At 35.8% G+C, this 18,482-nt stretch overlaps 1 protein-coding gene across 1 annotated transcript; it reads right to left on the bottom strand.

The window, feature by feature from the left end:
• Positions 1-9,339: 9,339 nt before the first annotated feature.
• On the bottom strand, positions 9,340-16,447 carry LOC110461279. The gene is made up of 2 exons (XM_021514695.1): positions 16,027-16,447; positions 9,340-14,060 (listed from the first exon to the last, which is right to left on the bottom strand). Exon 2 carries the CDS (start codon positions 14,037-14,039, stop codon positions 12,714-12,716), a length of 1,326 nt encoding a protein of 441 aa, XP_021370370.1. The 5' UTR covers positions 14,040-14,060; positions 16,027-16,447; the 3' UTR covers positions 9,340-12,713.
• Positions 16,448-18,482: the final 2,035 nt, after the last annotated feature.

The raw sequence follows: 18,482 nt of genomic DNA, 5'->3' as shown, positions 1-18,482 counted from the left end.
GAAACTGTTGTTCTTTACTTTTTTCTGTTGATTTGTTTCGTTCAAAATACAAATATGTTCGCTAACATATCTTCAAACAATATCAGAACTTTAGCTTAAAGATTTTTAAGGATCCTTGTCTTACTGTACCGTCCTTTTCCTATATACAGTTACCTCCCCTTAACGTTCGTTGTGATGTCACTGTAGCACAATACGGCCAGGACATTTCCGTCGACCAGGTATCTCTACATCCTCAATATCCAGGGATTACGCTCACTTTGGCGCTCTACACCCCTGGAATATGTCATAGCAAAATTGAAGGCTCAGTGTGCACCACCTTGTTGATGAGACGAGAAGATATGTTCGACTGCTTTGATGTACATCAAAAGAATCTCGCGGTCGCGTAACTGTAAAAAAGAATAAAATTTGACGTCGGGTATCGCCCCTTTGTAATCTTCAAATGATATCAATGATGGTATCTCTATGGGATAGAGTGAAAATACAATATTTTGAAATCCATGTTTCCCGGTCTAGTCCCACCCATAACACTCTTGTTGGTGATATTTACTTACTATCATCTTTATTATATATTATTTCTTATTAGTGTCCGCCAAGGTATTTGTTTTCTTTTCAGACACTGTTTATCAAAGCTATTCCGTCTTTTCGTATTGCAGAGTTATCTGCTCTTGTGAGCAGGTATTGAGTATAAGGTCATTTGTGAGAGTAACGTCCTAATTTTTTGAGAAAACGACGTAATTTTCTCACACAAACAAATGACGTAACAATCAGTACCTGCTCACAAGAGCAGATAACTCTGCTATACGAAAAGACGGAATACCCATGCCAGAATAGGCAATTGTATCAAAGTTAAAGTCATGTCATCCCCTCCCTGCCCCCAACCCCTACCTCCCTACCATTTAGCACTGGTGCGAGGATCCTTAATGTTTTTATTTTTATTTATTTTACAAAATAGGCTTTATTTAAAGATGCCAGATCAAAACCAAAAACTAGCAAATCATGCATAGTATATCTGTCTATTGGAGATATAAAGCGAACATTAAAAAATAATGTTAATGCTATGTAATGTAATTTTTTGGTCTGATAAGCGCACAAATTTCTCTCATATGAAACTTCGGAAATGCAGAAACCAGAGCTATGTTCAGTTAAACGGTTGAACAAAAGTTGTTCGTTTATTAGATAAGGTCGGACCAAGTAATCTAATGCTGCTTTCAGACGAGCCTAAACAAAGCCTTGCAAGACCGGCATAAACATCTGCAAGTCCGCCAGGGTTAATACCTGTAATGTTACATTAAAAACGGACAAACCGGTTGTTCCGCGAATAGTACGACCTCTTTGAATATATTGGATTGAATATACCTATGTACCCTGATTAAACGTGTTTTATTGGACATTGACAAGGAAATACAGTTTTGCAAATTATTGCATATTATTCATATAATAACATTAAGAACTGCAGAAACATTACGTGAGGTACAAAATACATTTACAGTAACGGAAAAGTGCAGAGAAGAACAATATATATATATATCACATAATGTAATGCATAATCCAGTGAATATACCCACGTCATATTATTTAACTCATGTAATATGACCGATCAGCTTTGTGATTGGTTGTCAGTTGCAATTATTTTAATTGTGACGTCACGCCTAGTACAAGTACATGACGTCACATACTTACGCACTTGAGTAAAAATGGCAGCATTTTGCATTTTAAGGTTGCATGAAAACTGTCGTTTTATACGAATGAATGCCACAAATCTTATTATGTGATGAACAGGATCTTACACTCGTTTTTCTATATATCATTTATGAAACTTGCCGGAGGCTCGCTAAACTGAAAAATCCTTAGAATCGTTTCATAAATCTCATATGAAATTGAAACTATTGTAAGATCCTATATATATTGATATGAAAAAACGTAATGGGCAAACACAAAAGAGATATTGAAGTTCAGGCCTGGCGCCTAGTGTAGTTGGTTACGCCAAATAATATCAAATCGTTTTTGTTATTTTTTTTTAAATGTTTGAAACGACTTTGCAATAGAACTCTATGTATCATACGAGTAAGCATCAATGTCACCCATAAAATCATTTCAATATCGAAAACAGCATACAGATCACGCAAAGTATCAATCAAAACTCTTCGCTTATAAACAAAGTCAGAACATGTACAATAAAGGAGAAATACGCGTCTTAAACTATATCGTCATTTGAACTGTTTTGTGACTGACAATGTCCGATTGCAATCATTCTCGTTAATACAGGGGCTACACTCACTTTCGCATCAAAAGAATCTCACGGTCACTCAACGGTAAAGATTTACAGGATTTGAAGTCGGGTGTCCCCCCTTTGTAATCTTCAAAGGACAGGTATCAGCATAGCGATTGGTCAGTTTTGTCTAAAAGTTTGCTTTGACATAGTTCAGGGGTGCAGAGAGCGAAAGTGAGTGTAATCCCTGGATTGTCGAGGTTGGACAGTGTCCGATTGCTGACCACTACAGTGCCGTCTAATCTGGCCGTGTATATAAACCGAGATATATAGCTTTGTAAACCCAATGTAGTTGTATTTTCTTTTTGATTGGTATATCATAAAAGATAGTACTCTTGAGAGATCAAACCGTAACATTTAATATGAAATAGGCACTGCATATAAGCCAGCTCACATAGTTCAGTAACCTATGTGATAATAGTGTAGATCTCGGGAGCCTGCAGCGCCCCAGCTAAGAACTTTCGGGTAACAAAACGAACAGAATCCCTCCTTAGGACATACGTGCGCTGAATGTTCTTCCATTAAAAAAAATGAATGTCAGTTCAAAAAATTTAATAAATAAGAAAACCTGTCAGATATTCCATGTAGGTATTTTTGTTGTTATTTATTTACTATTATTTTAACACCCTTGTCAATATATTGTCTGATCCATTTAGGGCAAAATTTGCTCAAGACAAAATTAAAGAAATATGATCTACTGTGTATAGAAAATATGTATTAACATGGCAAAGTATTGCATGGCAATACATCGACCCCTATGACCACCGGTACGAATTTATATACACAAACAGTACACTTTTGTCAGGAAGCATATAGGTCACAGTGAGGTCATAGTGACCTACTTCACTTCCCAAGATGTCCTTGTTCATCAAATCTGGTTACTCCAGGTGAAATAGCATATGTCCCGTACAAATAATTTCAAAAGAAAAGGTCAAATGTCAAGTCATACGTCACAATGACCTACATCTTGCACTCTTTACTCCGCCATCTAAAGATGTCCCTGTACACTAAATATGGTTACTGCAGTTGAAATAGTAAAGAAGACATGCACCAGTCCAACTTTTTCAAAATGTAAGGTAAAATGTCAAATCATATAGGACACTGTGAGGTCAGTAAGGTCAGTTCATAAAAAAATACATGTTTGACTAAATTGCCAAGCCGTATGCCCCAGGCAAGTAAAAAAATGCCAGTGTTTACTTTGAAACATAAGTTAGGGTTGCATTTGTTTTTTTCGAAACAATCTTCGAACTATAGTTCACTAATTATTATGTTGTATGTATCGGCCATGTACGACCCTTTGATGGGGCTAGCATAATTGTATTCTTGGGTGGTAACAGACATGAGGAAAATTTTGGTAGTTGTCTATGGATTGCCAGTAGGTATGTTTCATTATAGGACACTTATTTAAACTATTTCAATGTTATAAGGTCACCATGCTGGAGTGACATGATCCCAGGAGCAATCACAGTTAGTTCGAGTGTATTAATCTTTTCATAACCTGCAAAGAGCATGGTAATTTCTAAGTACACACAATTAATAATGACAATGACAAGTTTTTAATCTTGCAAACTGGTTACAGTGTAGAGAATTTACATAGATATAGTACACACAAACAAAGGAACTGATGATGTTACAACTAACTATCTTGCTCAAAGATACAACACAGTGCCGTGCCGTGACTCGAACCCGCAACCCCTTGGTCACGAGCCCAGTGTCCTACCACTAGACTACCGTGCCTCCGGATTGCCAGTTGGTGTTTTTCATTATAGGACACTTATTTCAACCATTTCAATGTTATAAGGTCACCATGCTGGGGTGACAGGACCCTGGGACCAATCACAGTTAGTATGTGTATTCATCTTTTTATGACCTGCAAAGAGCATGGTCATTTCTAAGAACAGTCAGACAAACAATAAACAACTGATGAATACAGCATCCTTCATTTACAAGCTTTACCTGGTCTGTAGGTGACATGAAAACGCAATTAAATTAGCTCAAAAAGATTCTTAATCAGTATTAAGTAGTTATAAAAGATTATTCTAAATCAATATTAAGCAATTATATACAATTATGGTTTCCATTTTGTAACTCTAAACCAGCATTCAATTTCTCAATATTCCAATATTGGAGAAGCAATGGCTGCAATATCCATTCCTTTTGAATTATCAAATGATAAAACAATTTAATCATTTACATTTTAAAGTAAGAAAACATTATAACGTGAATACATTTTGAACCTAAAGCATGATCATTTCTAAGAACAGTCAGACAAACAATAAACAACTGATGAATACAGCATCCTTCATTTACAAGCTTTACCTGGTCTGTAGGTGACATGAAAACGCAATTAAATTAGCTCAAAAAGATTCTTAATCAGTATTAAGTAGTTATAAAAGATTATTCTAAATCAATATTAAGCAATTATATACAATTATGGTTTCCATTTTGTAACTCTAAACCAGCATTCAATTTCTCAATATTCCAATATTGGAGAAGCAATGGCTGCAATATCCATTCCTTTTGAATTATCAAATGATAAAACAATTTAATCATTTACATTTTAAAGTAAGAAAACATTATAACGTGAATACATTTTGAACCTAAAGCATGATACCACTGTGCCAGTATCTTCAGAAGCCAGATGCAGCAATAGATATAAACAAGACCATTGCAATTACAACACAGAAATGATAAATATACAACAGTGATCTCAACAAGTTATACAAGAGATACATGGACCAAAATTGTAATGCAATTATGTTATTTGTTGTAGTGATATAAAAATCAAACAAAAAAGAACAAAAGTTCATTTAATCAAAAACAGGTGTTTTGAATTCCTTGAGAGAAATTCATATTGGGAGTGACCAACATATATTATTGATATATCATTTTTGGCGGGTACATACTTGTCTGACATACGGTATATATTGCTGATCAGAAAAAAATGATAGAGTGAGGGAATGAATTACACGGGGGTAATGAAATAACAATTTCAGATATAGCGACTTAGGACGTTTCCATCCATGAAGAGAGTTTGATTCTAGCATATCTGGTTCTGAAGAAAAATGTTGTTGAAATTTCAGCCAATTTGCCCTCTTTGGCGCCTCCGTTTAGGTCCTAGGGAAGGGCCAGGTTCTTAATTTTCATACCATCAAAATTCAGTGACATGATAGTAATTCCAACCAACTTTAAATAACAGTAAGGCCAAAAACAAGATTTACATATGCATCGGATAACCTGATCATGACCTACCTTAATTTTTTCCTGTGGACCTTAGGGAACAATTTATCACCTACTTTGTATCCATGAAGATCATTTTGATAGTCCGGCAAAGATTACATGCATTTTCTTCCTGTTATGGTCATGTGATCCTGGCCACATTCTTGACAGAATAATAACAATTGAAATGCATAGAAATTATTTTTTCTTAAATTTGTTAATACCCTGTAAGTATATATTGATCCATGAAAATTTAAAATCTTAAATAAAATTGCCTGTTTACTAACCAACCCTATTTTTCTCTGGAATGTTGCCTGAATATTTTTGTTTTTGTTTTAGCCTAGATATTTACCCTTACTCAGGGAGGAATGAATGATCCAGTGGCAGCAAAATAATCATAAATTTGAAAGAGGCCTACAGGACCTTTCCATCTATGAAGAGTATTTGATTTTAGCATCTCTGTGCCTGAATAAGAAGACTGTTGAAAATTTAGTCAGTTTGACCTCTTTTGGGCTCAAACCCCTGGCAGATTAGATCCACATGTAATTTATAAATTTGGCTTGCATTTGACTATTGAACTTTCCTTCAAAAAATAACTGAAATGGTTACTATGACGGACAAAAGGCATTCACAAGAGGTCAACACCAATACTTTGTTAACTAAAAAAATCCATTTTCTAGCTTAAGTTCACAAATCATAAATGTAATACTCACTGCCTACCAAGATGTTCGAATGTCCTGTTGTTGTATGCAGTTAAGAACAAATTAACAATGATACATATATTTATATAAAATGTACCAAGTAATGGAAAATGAGTTGTATATAACTAGTTGCTTGTGTTTATATATGTTTGCAGTATTTATATCATTTCAAGTTGTCCTATTATTTCCACCAGGATTTGAACCTGGGTCTCCCACCATAGAGTGGCGTGTGTGATGACCACTACACTATAGAAATATTTATAGCACAACTGACCTTTTCTTTCAAGATTTATTTGCATTTTGGTTTTTTTATTTTAACCTTTGCATTTATATTTACATTCCTCCTCTGCTTTTCTTATCACATTGGAAATTAATATACCGGTATTAACCAAGTGTATGCCAGGCTCAGAACTACAATTTGCAAAGTGTAAAAAAGTATTAAGATTTTCTTTTATTTCAAGATATATACCAGTTCAAAGTAAAAAGTTTCTTAATTTTCCATTAATATCAATTATGATTCTGCAATATAATTGTCAAGAAATAGAGTGCACACATATACTTGTGCATGCAATTAAAATCTGTACATAAGATTATTCATGACAAGTTATCACAGTTCTCCCCATTTGAATCTCTACATTTACTTGTAGTTGACAGGGGAAAAAAGCCTTAAATTCCCATAATAAGAACATCCATACAATATATTTCAATTTAAGATATATCATATACTAGTATTTAAATATCAAAATGGTGAAATGATAACATGTTCTTTCATATTAATTTTGTTTATGTTGAAATATCCTAAATCTCTAAGAAGATTTCTAAAAAAATATTTACAGTGTAGGAAATCTTCTAACATGGATGTTAATGAAGTAATAACCTGGCTAGAAGCTATTACTGTACATTCAATATGACACAGTTGTTTTAGGCTTGCATTGCCAAACAATGTGATTTCCTGAGATGCTGACCTGAGACTCCCAAGTTTGGGTCCTCCTTAAAAGCGTCTTCAATCGACAACAAGGGTCTTCAAATGACAACATGCGTCGCCAGACACAATCTTTAAAAAATACCGAATAAAGTAAGCGACAACAGATGATATGTTGTTCATATCACTATATTTCAATTTCAATTCTATATTTGAAAAATTGACCGCGTTATGATGAATTTAATTTTACGGTCGGCGGCAGTGCAAGTGTGTTTACTAACCTGTACAGTTAAAAATGCATCGCCAGGCAACATCTTTAAACATAAGCGACTTAAGAGGACATTGTCATTCATAAGACTTGTATTGGTAAATAATCTAAATTTCAGCTAGGTGTTTGAACAAATGACCGAGTTTTGATGAAATGAATTTTTACTATCGTCGGCGTGCCACTCGTTTTTTGATAGAACTCCAGAGATCCTGAAGCGTCTTCAGATATTACTTCTAAAATTAACCTATAAAGTGAGCGAAATCAGAAAATGTTAATCTACAGGGGCTAGGTTTCGGGATACTTTCGAGTAGTAATAAACCTTTACACCAGTAAATAACAGCAACACTTTTTATCGAATCCATTGTTTATGCACATTCAAAAACCTTATACAAATTGAGGGTATCAAAGAAACTCGGTACCCTCAATACATTTGACTGAAAAATGACCGAGGTATGATAAATTGATTTTTTACGACCGGTGGCGTGGCACACTTGTGTAAAACAATCTACAGATCGTGAAGCGTCTTCAAACTTTATCTCTAAAATTAATCTAAAAGGTAATCGACAACGGAAGATATGGTATTCATATGACTATAACACACTTTATTGGATACCCACTTTAATACATATAAAAGTTAAAAGCTTTAAGGGTGCGTCAGTTATGAAATTATTTAGCTTTGCTCAAGACAAATTGATATTAATGATTTCAGCTTCTGAAAACAAATCTGACGTGTTCACAGCCGTAAGGCTTTTAACTTACCTCCAATACAATACACTCAAAACCTGTCATACTACATGTTATCTAATTTTGTAAATTATACACTTAACTTTGACACCTGTGTTTATCTCGATACGTAAGGCTATGGAAACAAATAACATATTAGAGCATTGCTCGTCCTTGAGGTGTTTACAAACTAATAACTCAATTATGTAAACACCTCACAAACGTGACATTTAAAACAAATATTTATCTTGACTGGACTTGATCTCTGAGGAAGTGTTGCGTCAATAGTCTAATGTAGGTGTTTGTGACCAGGCATCCTAATGGTCTATGATAAGTGTTTGTAAACAGGTATCTCAGTGGTCTATAGTACGAGTTGGTAACCAGGTATCTCAGTGATTTATAGTAAGTTTTTGTGTCAAGGTATCTCAAAGAACTATACTATTTTTGTGATCAGGTATTTCTGTTGTCCAAAGGTAGTGCGTCTGTTACTATGCGTGACTAGGTACATGTAACTCAGTGAACTATAATTAGTGACTGTGACCAGGTATCTCAGTGGTTTATAGTAAAATTAGAGTTTGTGACCAGACATATCAATGACATATAGGTAGAGTTTGTGACCAGGTATAGCATTGGTCTATAGCTAGTGTTTGTGACCACATATCTGAATGGATTATTCATGTGGGTGAAAATTGAATAAAACGTTACATGTAACCAGTTAATCAATTTTTCATTTTCATATTTAAGAACAGATTAATTCACACGTTTCGAAAAGGGAACCATATAAAAAATATTCAAAGTAATTGACCTAGGTCTAATCTAATTCCTTGGTGAAATGACGAATCATTTCTACATGTACCATATTTTTCCAGATCTCGTGAGTTACGTCCCCTTAACACCTTTCGACTCATAGGTCAAACTACAGAATTATATTGCTATCTAAGTTCGTGCTAGGATTGATCATTTTCAGCCAGTAAACTTGCTCAACTATTCTGATACCCATTGATTTCATCAGAAAGAACAACTAAAAAGACGATTGACACCCTAAACTGTGTTTTCACCTAGGGGGCATATACACATCTTTTATAATTATTCATGTTTTGTAATATCTGATATTGAGCACACGGCTTCTCTCCGATACAAAAAATCAAAAGGTTGGCAAGTATGCATTTATCATTTATCATTTATTACCATATATCATTTGTTTACAAAAAATAAGTGCAATTAACGTCTTCATTAAATAAATACAATTAAAGGGTAGAACAGATATTAGAAATAATAACGTTAATGGTAAAAGACATTGTACATGTAAAGGGGACTGTATGGAATGCTTAATGTTGTAAGTTTCGTTGTACTTAATTAAATAGAAGAGACAAAACTGATGAAATTACTTGTCAAAAGAAACATTTTTCAACACGTCTAAATACATGTTGTGCATTTGAAAAGCATGGCAATGCATTTTCCTTAACACATTACAAACTACTAGCAATTGGCCTGCCATCTTTTTAGATATATAAATGAATATCGAATCCCCCTCGACTTCCCACCTTGAACCACAGGGGATCAGTTCGTTACAAATGTCTGAAATACACAATATGATATGCTTATATGGATCACAGCATTATGTGTTCTGTGACCGATATCAGTATAGCATATGTGTATTGTAGACATTTGTAACGAACCCCTGTGATTGAACCGACTGACTTGAAGCAAATCGCACCAGGGTGGAGAGGGGACGGATGAGTCATGTTGTGACACAGACACGAACTGACAAAGTAGGCTACGCATACTTACTTTTAAACCATACATGCGCGTACATACATGTATTCAGACGGCTCATCAGCATTGTCGTTGATAAACAAAGACACTCTTCGTCTTACCGGTTCTCCTTTGCACCGAAGTAACTAGACTTGCACAGGCCTAGCTTTCGTGAAGCTGACTGTTGTTTTCTTGTTGAAAGAGTGACAAACACATGTTGAAATCGGTAGACCTTTGAGTCGATTGCACGCTTCCCTGAGAAGTTTTCGGTTCCGGTCTATTTCAACCAAATTTTGAAGCCCGCGATTTTCAAACGTCACATATTTTTATTGCGAAATTTATGATTCGTCACAAACGTCGATAACCTAAATGGTTAAACCCGCTTTAAGGAAGAAACACTTTAAACCATAACGAATACGTTTGCAAAGTTCACGTAAATAAGATACGATTTGAAACATGTTTTATATTTCAAAGAGATGTTTAAAACGGCGGTTGTTTAGCTTCAGATCTATTAATAACCAATCTCAGCGTCGCAAATTTTAAAGACCGTTCTGCACGATGTAAAGAAAAAATAATCGCATAGTATTGTAGTTTCGTTTTTGTTATTATATATAGCCTTTTGCTTGAACTATGTATATATACCACGCGTACGATACAAAAAGCGGTCGCTACTAAACAAAAGTCGCCCTGGTGTAGTCATCTTCGAGTATTTGTCATTCATTTCTTTGATAAAGCCAGATAGGTCCGATTGAAAATTAAAATGGTGATGCCAATAATGATTGCCAGATAATACAATTAGTATTGATTGTGTACGTTCAATAACCCTCGCTTTGTTATTGAATTTATACGCGATCAACAGGACTTATCATAATAGAAATAAATTTGCTAAAGATAAAATATGACAAAACCTACACTTAAATGCGATGTCAGCGCCGGCGATGAATTTTTAAGATTCTCGAAAAAAAAATTTTTGGAGTTTGGACCCCATTGTTGTTATGGATCAACCTTTATTTAAAAGGTATTTTAATATTCATATGCAGCGATCTCAATTGCAGGTGTCTGTCCAATGAAGTTGCACGTCCCGCGAATGTGCGCATCCACCGATTCATAGACACCTTATATGAAATAAACATAATGTATAGTTTGATGGTGATCCTTGAGATACCCACCGATACCATTCTATATTCTTTTACATAACGCGATAGTTTATGATATTTATGACAAACAAACTAACATGAACTATTATTTCAAAGATGCCCAAGTCAATCAGAAATTTGATATCAACGAGCCGACACAAGACAAGCAAACAAATCTATCTATAAGTAAGCAAGCTTATGCAAATTATGTATACTAAAAAAAGGCGACAGCATTAAATCAAGTTATCGTGAATGAACATTGATTTTTTTCTAACTTCCGAAAAAGCGGATTTATTTCGCGTTAAAATGTTATATTATATCCCAATATGCTAACAGGTTTCAGGTAAACAATGCCACATATATCTCGACACGTATACACAATAAATCACAACGATTGAATGTGCCGTATCGATATAATATAAGCATTATTGGAGAAAGTTCGTAAAGACACCGATCAATTTATGTGGATATTTTTAATTGAATATCATCAAGCCGGCAAAAACAGGTAAACATGTCCGTCTAACAGTCAACAAATATATATAACTTGCTTAGAGTTAATAACAAGTCTTGGCCCTTTTTCACATACTCTCTTATAAAAAACAATAATTTAAGCAGATTATGTAGATAATAGCACATTTTATCCAGAATAGAACTCATATAGACAAACAGCACTACAAAACTAACGAATAGAACAATGTTATTTTTTACGAAATGTATAACCTTGTTTGTTTTAATCAAAATAAAGGCAAACATATATGATGCTATCATAGTCATGTGAAATTTGAAAGATTAAAGATAATTTTGTACATGACCATTGAAAACATATATTGTTCAATGTTCCTTATTAAGCTATACATTAAAAAAATAGTAAAACCAATGCATTGCTTATATACAGAATGCTATTCTATTGAACGATGAATACTGTAGTATAATCATAGGGTTAATTAAACATCAACAAATACTTGGTAAGCACGATGACCAAATTAATACGGATTATGGTTTATTGCATCGATGTTGTTACGACAGAGTCTCTGAATTACATTAATACTTCCATGTTTTTCTTTACTGTGAATATTGCAATCCTTCTATCCTCTTCCTGGCAGGGTTACTGGATTGGTCAAGTACACACAGAGAGTCCCTGTATTCCCTGAGAGCTCTGCGTGTGTCCCCAACCATTTCATAACATATCCCCAAGAGATTGTGGACTATCCAGTGCTTACCACCTCCCTGTTCCTCTTCATACTTCACGGCTCGAAGGTGAATCAATGCTGCGTCGCGTCTTCTCGTGTCGCCAAGCTCATGATAACATAGGAATGTTAGGAACACAGCATAGGGAAGTGGAGGAATTGAAAGCACTTCATCCGAATCAGTGCTTGTCAATTCGGGGTGTAACTGGGATGGACAGAATTGTAAACCATTTCGTGGAAATTCCACAAGTGATACACATACTTCCTGACATTTGTGTAGTAGGGTGTATCCATGCCCACAATACATATGTTCATACCGAGTCGTCAACTTATTTTTCACATACCTCAATTCACAAACACAGATTTTGAATGAAGATATCATATGTCCACACATCTCAAGTGCTTTCGTGTAGTTTCCAGTCTGGTAGTGATATGTTGCCAGCGTCATCAGCCCAGGACTTGTGCACACCAAGGAAAATGGTGTCATGAGGATTTTGCTTTTCCTAAAGTGTTTGTACTTCTCTTTATTTCCTTTAGCAAAAATATGTTTTTTCTAAAGTATATATTCCTGTAAACGCCAGTGCATGCACTGTGGTAAGGTAGGCCACGAATTCATCAATGTCTTCCTTTGATTTCGACAGTAGAGCCAGTGCCACATAAGGTGTACACACCATTGCTATAGCAAATGCTTCAATGAATATCTTCATGTCACTCTTCATTTCTGAATTGGTTGGTGAAAGAAGTGGATATCCCCATGCGCCATTCATCACGCGATGCCTTCTGTCTCCTATTGTTGGACGTATGACTGATCCAACGGAAAGACATCCCCATTTCATATCATGGAGCTCAGTGAGGATTGAAAGAAGTTTCTGTTGGTTTTCACCGTGAACTTTGCCATTGAACATATTGTTCCCGTTAATGAAGTAATTTGGGCAATGTCCAGCATGAACCCATCCGATCAAAATCTTCAAGCAAAGCAAGAAGCAGACAAATGTATTTCTCTCTTGCCATAATGAACCAGGCGTGTTTTTCACGGCATGAAATATAACTGTTGTTATAATATAGGATGATAGAACATCTGCCTCCCCCATTTGCTGCTTAAACCTGTCTGATATTTGCTTGAGGATGTACTTGAGAAGTCCATATATTAGAAATTGTGTATGTGAAAGAGAATGAATAAGTTTCCTTTCTGCAGTTGTAAATGAAATCCGCCATTGTAGGAATGTATCAGGAGACGATATATCCCCCACATGGACAAGATAACAACCGCCCTGTACTATCTCATCTCTCAACGCCTTTTCCGGCCATCCATGCAGACGAGGCCGATTCACCCACTCGTTAGCTTCTCGTGGCCATTTAGTATACGGAAATGAGCACACAGTTTTCAGAGTTTCCACCATCGAAGAACTAAACGTTTCCGCTAATGATTGTGTATGAACACCTGAGATGTTCAGAACATCACCAACGGGAACAATGGATAGCATAATACTTTCGCTGTGTGCCTGTTCAGGATTAACTAATTCCAGTGTCACATAACCAGGTCTGTTGTCAGCCTCTTTCATTACAACAACTGTTCTGTCTGTGCTGTCCGATGGATTGTTAGAGTCATGAAAAGGACACGTAACTATCACAGTAGTGTCAACAAGCATAATATCCCTGTCGGAGCTTACCATATCAAGGCCCTCGGCCAAACTTCCTGTGAAAAACCATTCGATTCCATGATTGCCAAAATTGTGCAGATTGTCACGCAGAATTGTCATCCTCCTCCTGACGGCCACTGTCTCCCGGTTTCCTATAAACCTGTTGAGGATATGATGTAGAATCCAAGACTTCTCGTACTGCTCACCCTGATCGGCCATTTTAGTAGTAGGTCACAAATCCTGTAAATATATATCATGTTCTGTATGATTATTTAATTCGTTCTAACCTTTGGTTTCCGAAACACATAAAGAATGTTTTTTGGCTTCAAACTTATCAAAAAAAAAAAAAAACTACCCGAAAGCACCAGGTTATCCTTTTGCCAAGTGTGATATCTTCTCTATATCAAACCTGACATAATCTCGTAATTATACTCCATTCTATGAAGGAACATAAACAGGGAAAAAGTGGTCATCTAGCTGAATGATCGGTTGTTAAATCAGTTCTGCACCATGACTGCTTTCCTACAGAATGTATTTCATTATAGTGCTTAAACTTTGTTGATCTTTGGAAATCAATGTCGCGTAAACTAAGGGTTTCTTTAACATCTTTCAAATGTTTAAAACAAGGCTTCAAGCTTCAAGTGTAATTTAAATCTTGTTTTATTCAACTTCCAATCCAGGGGAGTGGGGACCCGGTTGTACATGTATACTGTTTTCTGGCGCATAACAATATATATAGAACTTCATTATTTCTGAGATTGTGACAATTATAAAAACAAATCTGAAGATGTCATTATACTAAACTATTTCAAGCGCATATTGATTCATTTTGTCAATATGGTCAGTAGAGGTAGATTCCCGTGTGATCAACGGAAGTCTTTATTGTGAATGTGTTCGCATACATATGTACAAGGGCAATACCTAATGAACAGGATATACATGCTAGGCTTTTATGCTAACATTGGTTATTTTTCACCTTATAAAGTGATGCTAAGGACAATGCTTTAGTATCTTTAAAAAAATAGATTTTGTTTTTAATTGGTTTAATAAATTACTCCTGGTGATCATGTGTACATGAAATCACAGGTGAAAATACAGTTTTATCTATCATGAAATGGACTCTACCTTTGAAATATCACTTGACTTATATACCTAATGCCAAAAGATGGTATAGTCCTTTCCCATCTGACAGTGTGATCACCACACCGTGACATTTATAACAATAAGATTAGTAAGAGTCAGTCCGGTGAGTCTTGACCACTGAAGGGGAACCCATAGAAAATCATTGTTCATGGGATGGTTGATATTAGAAGGAAATCACATATAAAAGAGAAGAAAATCTTCAAAAACCTTGGTCCAGAAAAAACTAGGACAACACCCATGGGTCCGCCACTGCATTCACAGCTACTGGTGTTAATAATGTAGTTTATAAAATAACTCGTTTCAGAAATAAGGTAAAATAACAACGGGTGATAGGGAATAGGGGCAATTTAAGTACGGGGTTACGGAATTAAGCCTATTCAATAACATGGTACGGAACATCTTTTTGGTCAGTGGGTTGTGCCCAAAAATGAGAAATAGTGGTCATTTGGCAAAGATAATTCATAAATAAAAAGTTTAGCTCATATTGTGATTGTAGGCTTAACTCGAAAGAGAAATTAAAGTTTTTATTTGAATAAAAAAAATCTAGTATAAACTCTATGTATGACTAAAGGTATACAATTTGACAAAATATTGTATATAGGATATCCATTGGCCGATGATATTAACTGAAGTAATGATTAGTTAGGTGGTGGAGAGGTTCGGCTTTATAGCTAATTCAAAGGTTACTTCCTTAATGACTTCCTTTCTTAAGTATAGCTGACCTATTTTTGACATGATATGATTTGGAGCTTGCTTGCGAGAAAGGCAATACATTTTGTATAAAAGGAAATGTGCAAAATGTTTGGGTGAAAAACAAGACCACCACAACAAAACGTTTGTTTTATGTAATTAAAACTCTAGTCAAAGAAATATTTTTTGTTATCAATACTTGTGCATATATTGGTTATAAGTCATATATTTAAACAGAAGAAACGGATAAGCCAGAACTTGCCCAAATAATGGTGTGACAAGTTATCCCTCCTCAAGAATTTGTTGATCACTAGGCTACTTTTTTGAAATAGGAGGTTATATATTATTTAATTACAGAAAATAAATAACTTACCAAAGTTTGGTTAGCTAAGAAGTACTCCTAAATTCGACGTAGATTTTCGGGATATTGTGTAACACAGCATGAACAGTCCGAGTAGGTGCTGTTTTTATAGGACTTTCTATCGCTGTGGATATTGTCGGACTGTTACCTGTACTGTGTACTGTGATAAAATCACCACAAAATTCGGCAATATTTCTGTTCAAATCATGTTGTCACACCACGTTTCACATTACGAACACATTATGTTACGTAATCAGTGACTGTTTTTGTCATGTTCGCGGTATCAGAATGAGCGCTTGATCCGGTGTCTTGCAATTCCCTGACCCCGTGCCGACTGGCTCTCATATGGCCTGTCGATTGACAATAGCTTCGATATATAAATTTACAACAACGGAAATGACAACTGCACTATTTAAAGATCCGTGTGGAAATCCATACCTGTGCTTTCGTTTCACATAGGGTAATGCGAAAGACGTTACAATAGGGTATTTCCAATGTTTACTGGAGGTATATACGCGTATGTTTATGGCGTGGTTTTATTTTTATCACGATGTATTATGTAATAGGTAGTAGTGTCGACCTACACTCTCAATAATGATATGCAGCGAACCGCTGTACGTCTTTCAATCCACATACACATGTGTAGTTTCTAAGCGTGTGCCCCTGGTATGGATCAATATTGTATCTTATGTTTGTGTGTTTTTGTAGAACTAAAGCCCTGTACCTTTGCCCTTGGTATGTCACTTTCAAATATAGTTTTCTTTAGAATCATATGCTGTACTTTTGATTCATCTAATATTTACGATCATGTAGAATACAAGTTGTGTCTCCACTTCAACTATGTTCGTGTAGCCTTCTTTTAATACGATTTGTGTGAGGGCAGAGTGCCGTGTGCTTGAATTAGGCCCCATGATCCTCTTTGTATCAGGTAATCATCTATTCTTCTTTATTGATACCGGCGGTTGGGGACAAATCTAGTATAACCTCGTTTTGATATGATGCTGCGTATTTGACCTCGGGCAATAAACATATATCTTTGACCAAAAATAACTTTAGAAACATAATACAATTTAAATATAAATACAACAAAATAAATAGATAGATAGATATATGTAATATGTATTGTTCGCTGTTTCTCAAGTACCTTGGAGTAGGACAAAAAGGGTAAAAATAGACAAATCTTTAAACGACGTCTTAGATATTGGCTAACGTAATTTGAATACAAAACATGTTAGACCTTAAGACATATATTAAACAAACAAACAAAAAACAAAAAAATTGTATTCACTTCTGACCATCTCCATTGACCACATTTATATCTACCTCTACTGATCACTTCTATTGACTACACTGATATCTACCTCTCCTGACCATTTCTACTGACCACACTGACATCCTTTTATATTGATCACCGCCACTGACTACACTGACATCTACTTCTTCTGACCATATCCATTGACCACATTAATATCTACCTGTACTGACCACTTCTAATGATTACACTGATATCTACCTCTCCTGACCATTTCCACTGACCATATTGATATATATAGCACTACATGCACCGCCACTGAGTCACTGATATTTACTTCTACTGACCACCTTCACTCACCACACCGACATCTACCTCTACTAACCATCTCCATTGACCACAATGACATCTTCCTCTTCTGACCACTTCTACTGACCACACTGATATCTACCTCTACTCACCATTCCACTGACCACACTGGCATCTTCTTCAACTGATCACCTTCACTGACCACGCTGACATCTACCTCCGCTGAGCATTACACTGACCACACTGACATCTTCCTCTACTGATCATCTTCACTGACCACACTGACATCTACCTCCACTGACCATTTCACTAACCACACTGACATCCTTTTGTATTGATGACCGCATCTTACCACAGTGACATCTACTTATAATGACCATCTCCATTGACCACATTGATATCTATCTATACTGACCACTTCTACTGACCCCTCTGACATTTACTTCTTCTGACTATTTCCTCTGACCGCATTGACATATACCGCTACTGATCACTTCCACTAACCTCACTGACATCTACCTCTACTGATCACCTTTTTCTGACCACACTAACATCTACCTCTACTGACCACTTCAATTGACCACACTGACATCCTTTTATATTGATTACCGCTACTGACCACACTGACATCTACTTCCACTGACCATATCGGCTGACCACATTAATATCTACCTGTACTGACCATCTCTACTGATTACACTGATATCTACCTCTACTGACTATTTCCACTGACCACACTGATATTTACTTCTACTGACCACCTTCAGTCACCACACCGACATCTACCTCTACTAACCATCTCCACTGACCACACTGACATCTTCCTCTACTGATCACCTTCACTGACCACACTGACATCTACCTCTACTGATCACCTTCACTGACCACACTGACATCTACCTCTACT

The sequence above is a fragment of the Mizuhopecten yessoensis genome, unplaced genomic scaffold (genome assembly GCF_002113885.1).
Source record: "Mizuhopecten yessoensis strain PY_sf001 unplaced genomic scaffold, ASM211388v2 scaffold10595, whole genome shotgun sequence".
Lineage (NCBI taxonomy): Eukaryota > Metazoa > Mollusca > Bivalvia > Pectinida > Pectinidae > Mizuhopecten > Mizuhopecten yessoensis.
Note: the sequence above shows the minus strand (reverse complement) of the source record. Positions and strands in the feature narration are given on the sequence as shown.

Coding starts and splice junctions, on each gene's coding strand:
- LOC110461279 (XM_021514695.1), bottom strand. CDS start 14,039: ATGGCCGATCAGGGTGAGCAGTACGAGAAGTCTTGGATTCTACATCAT.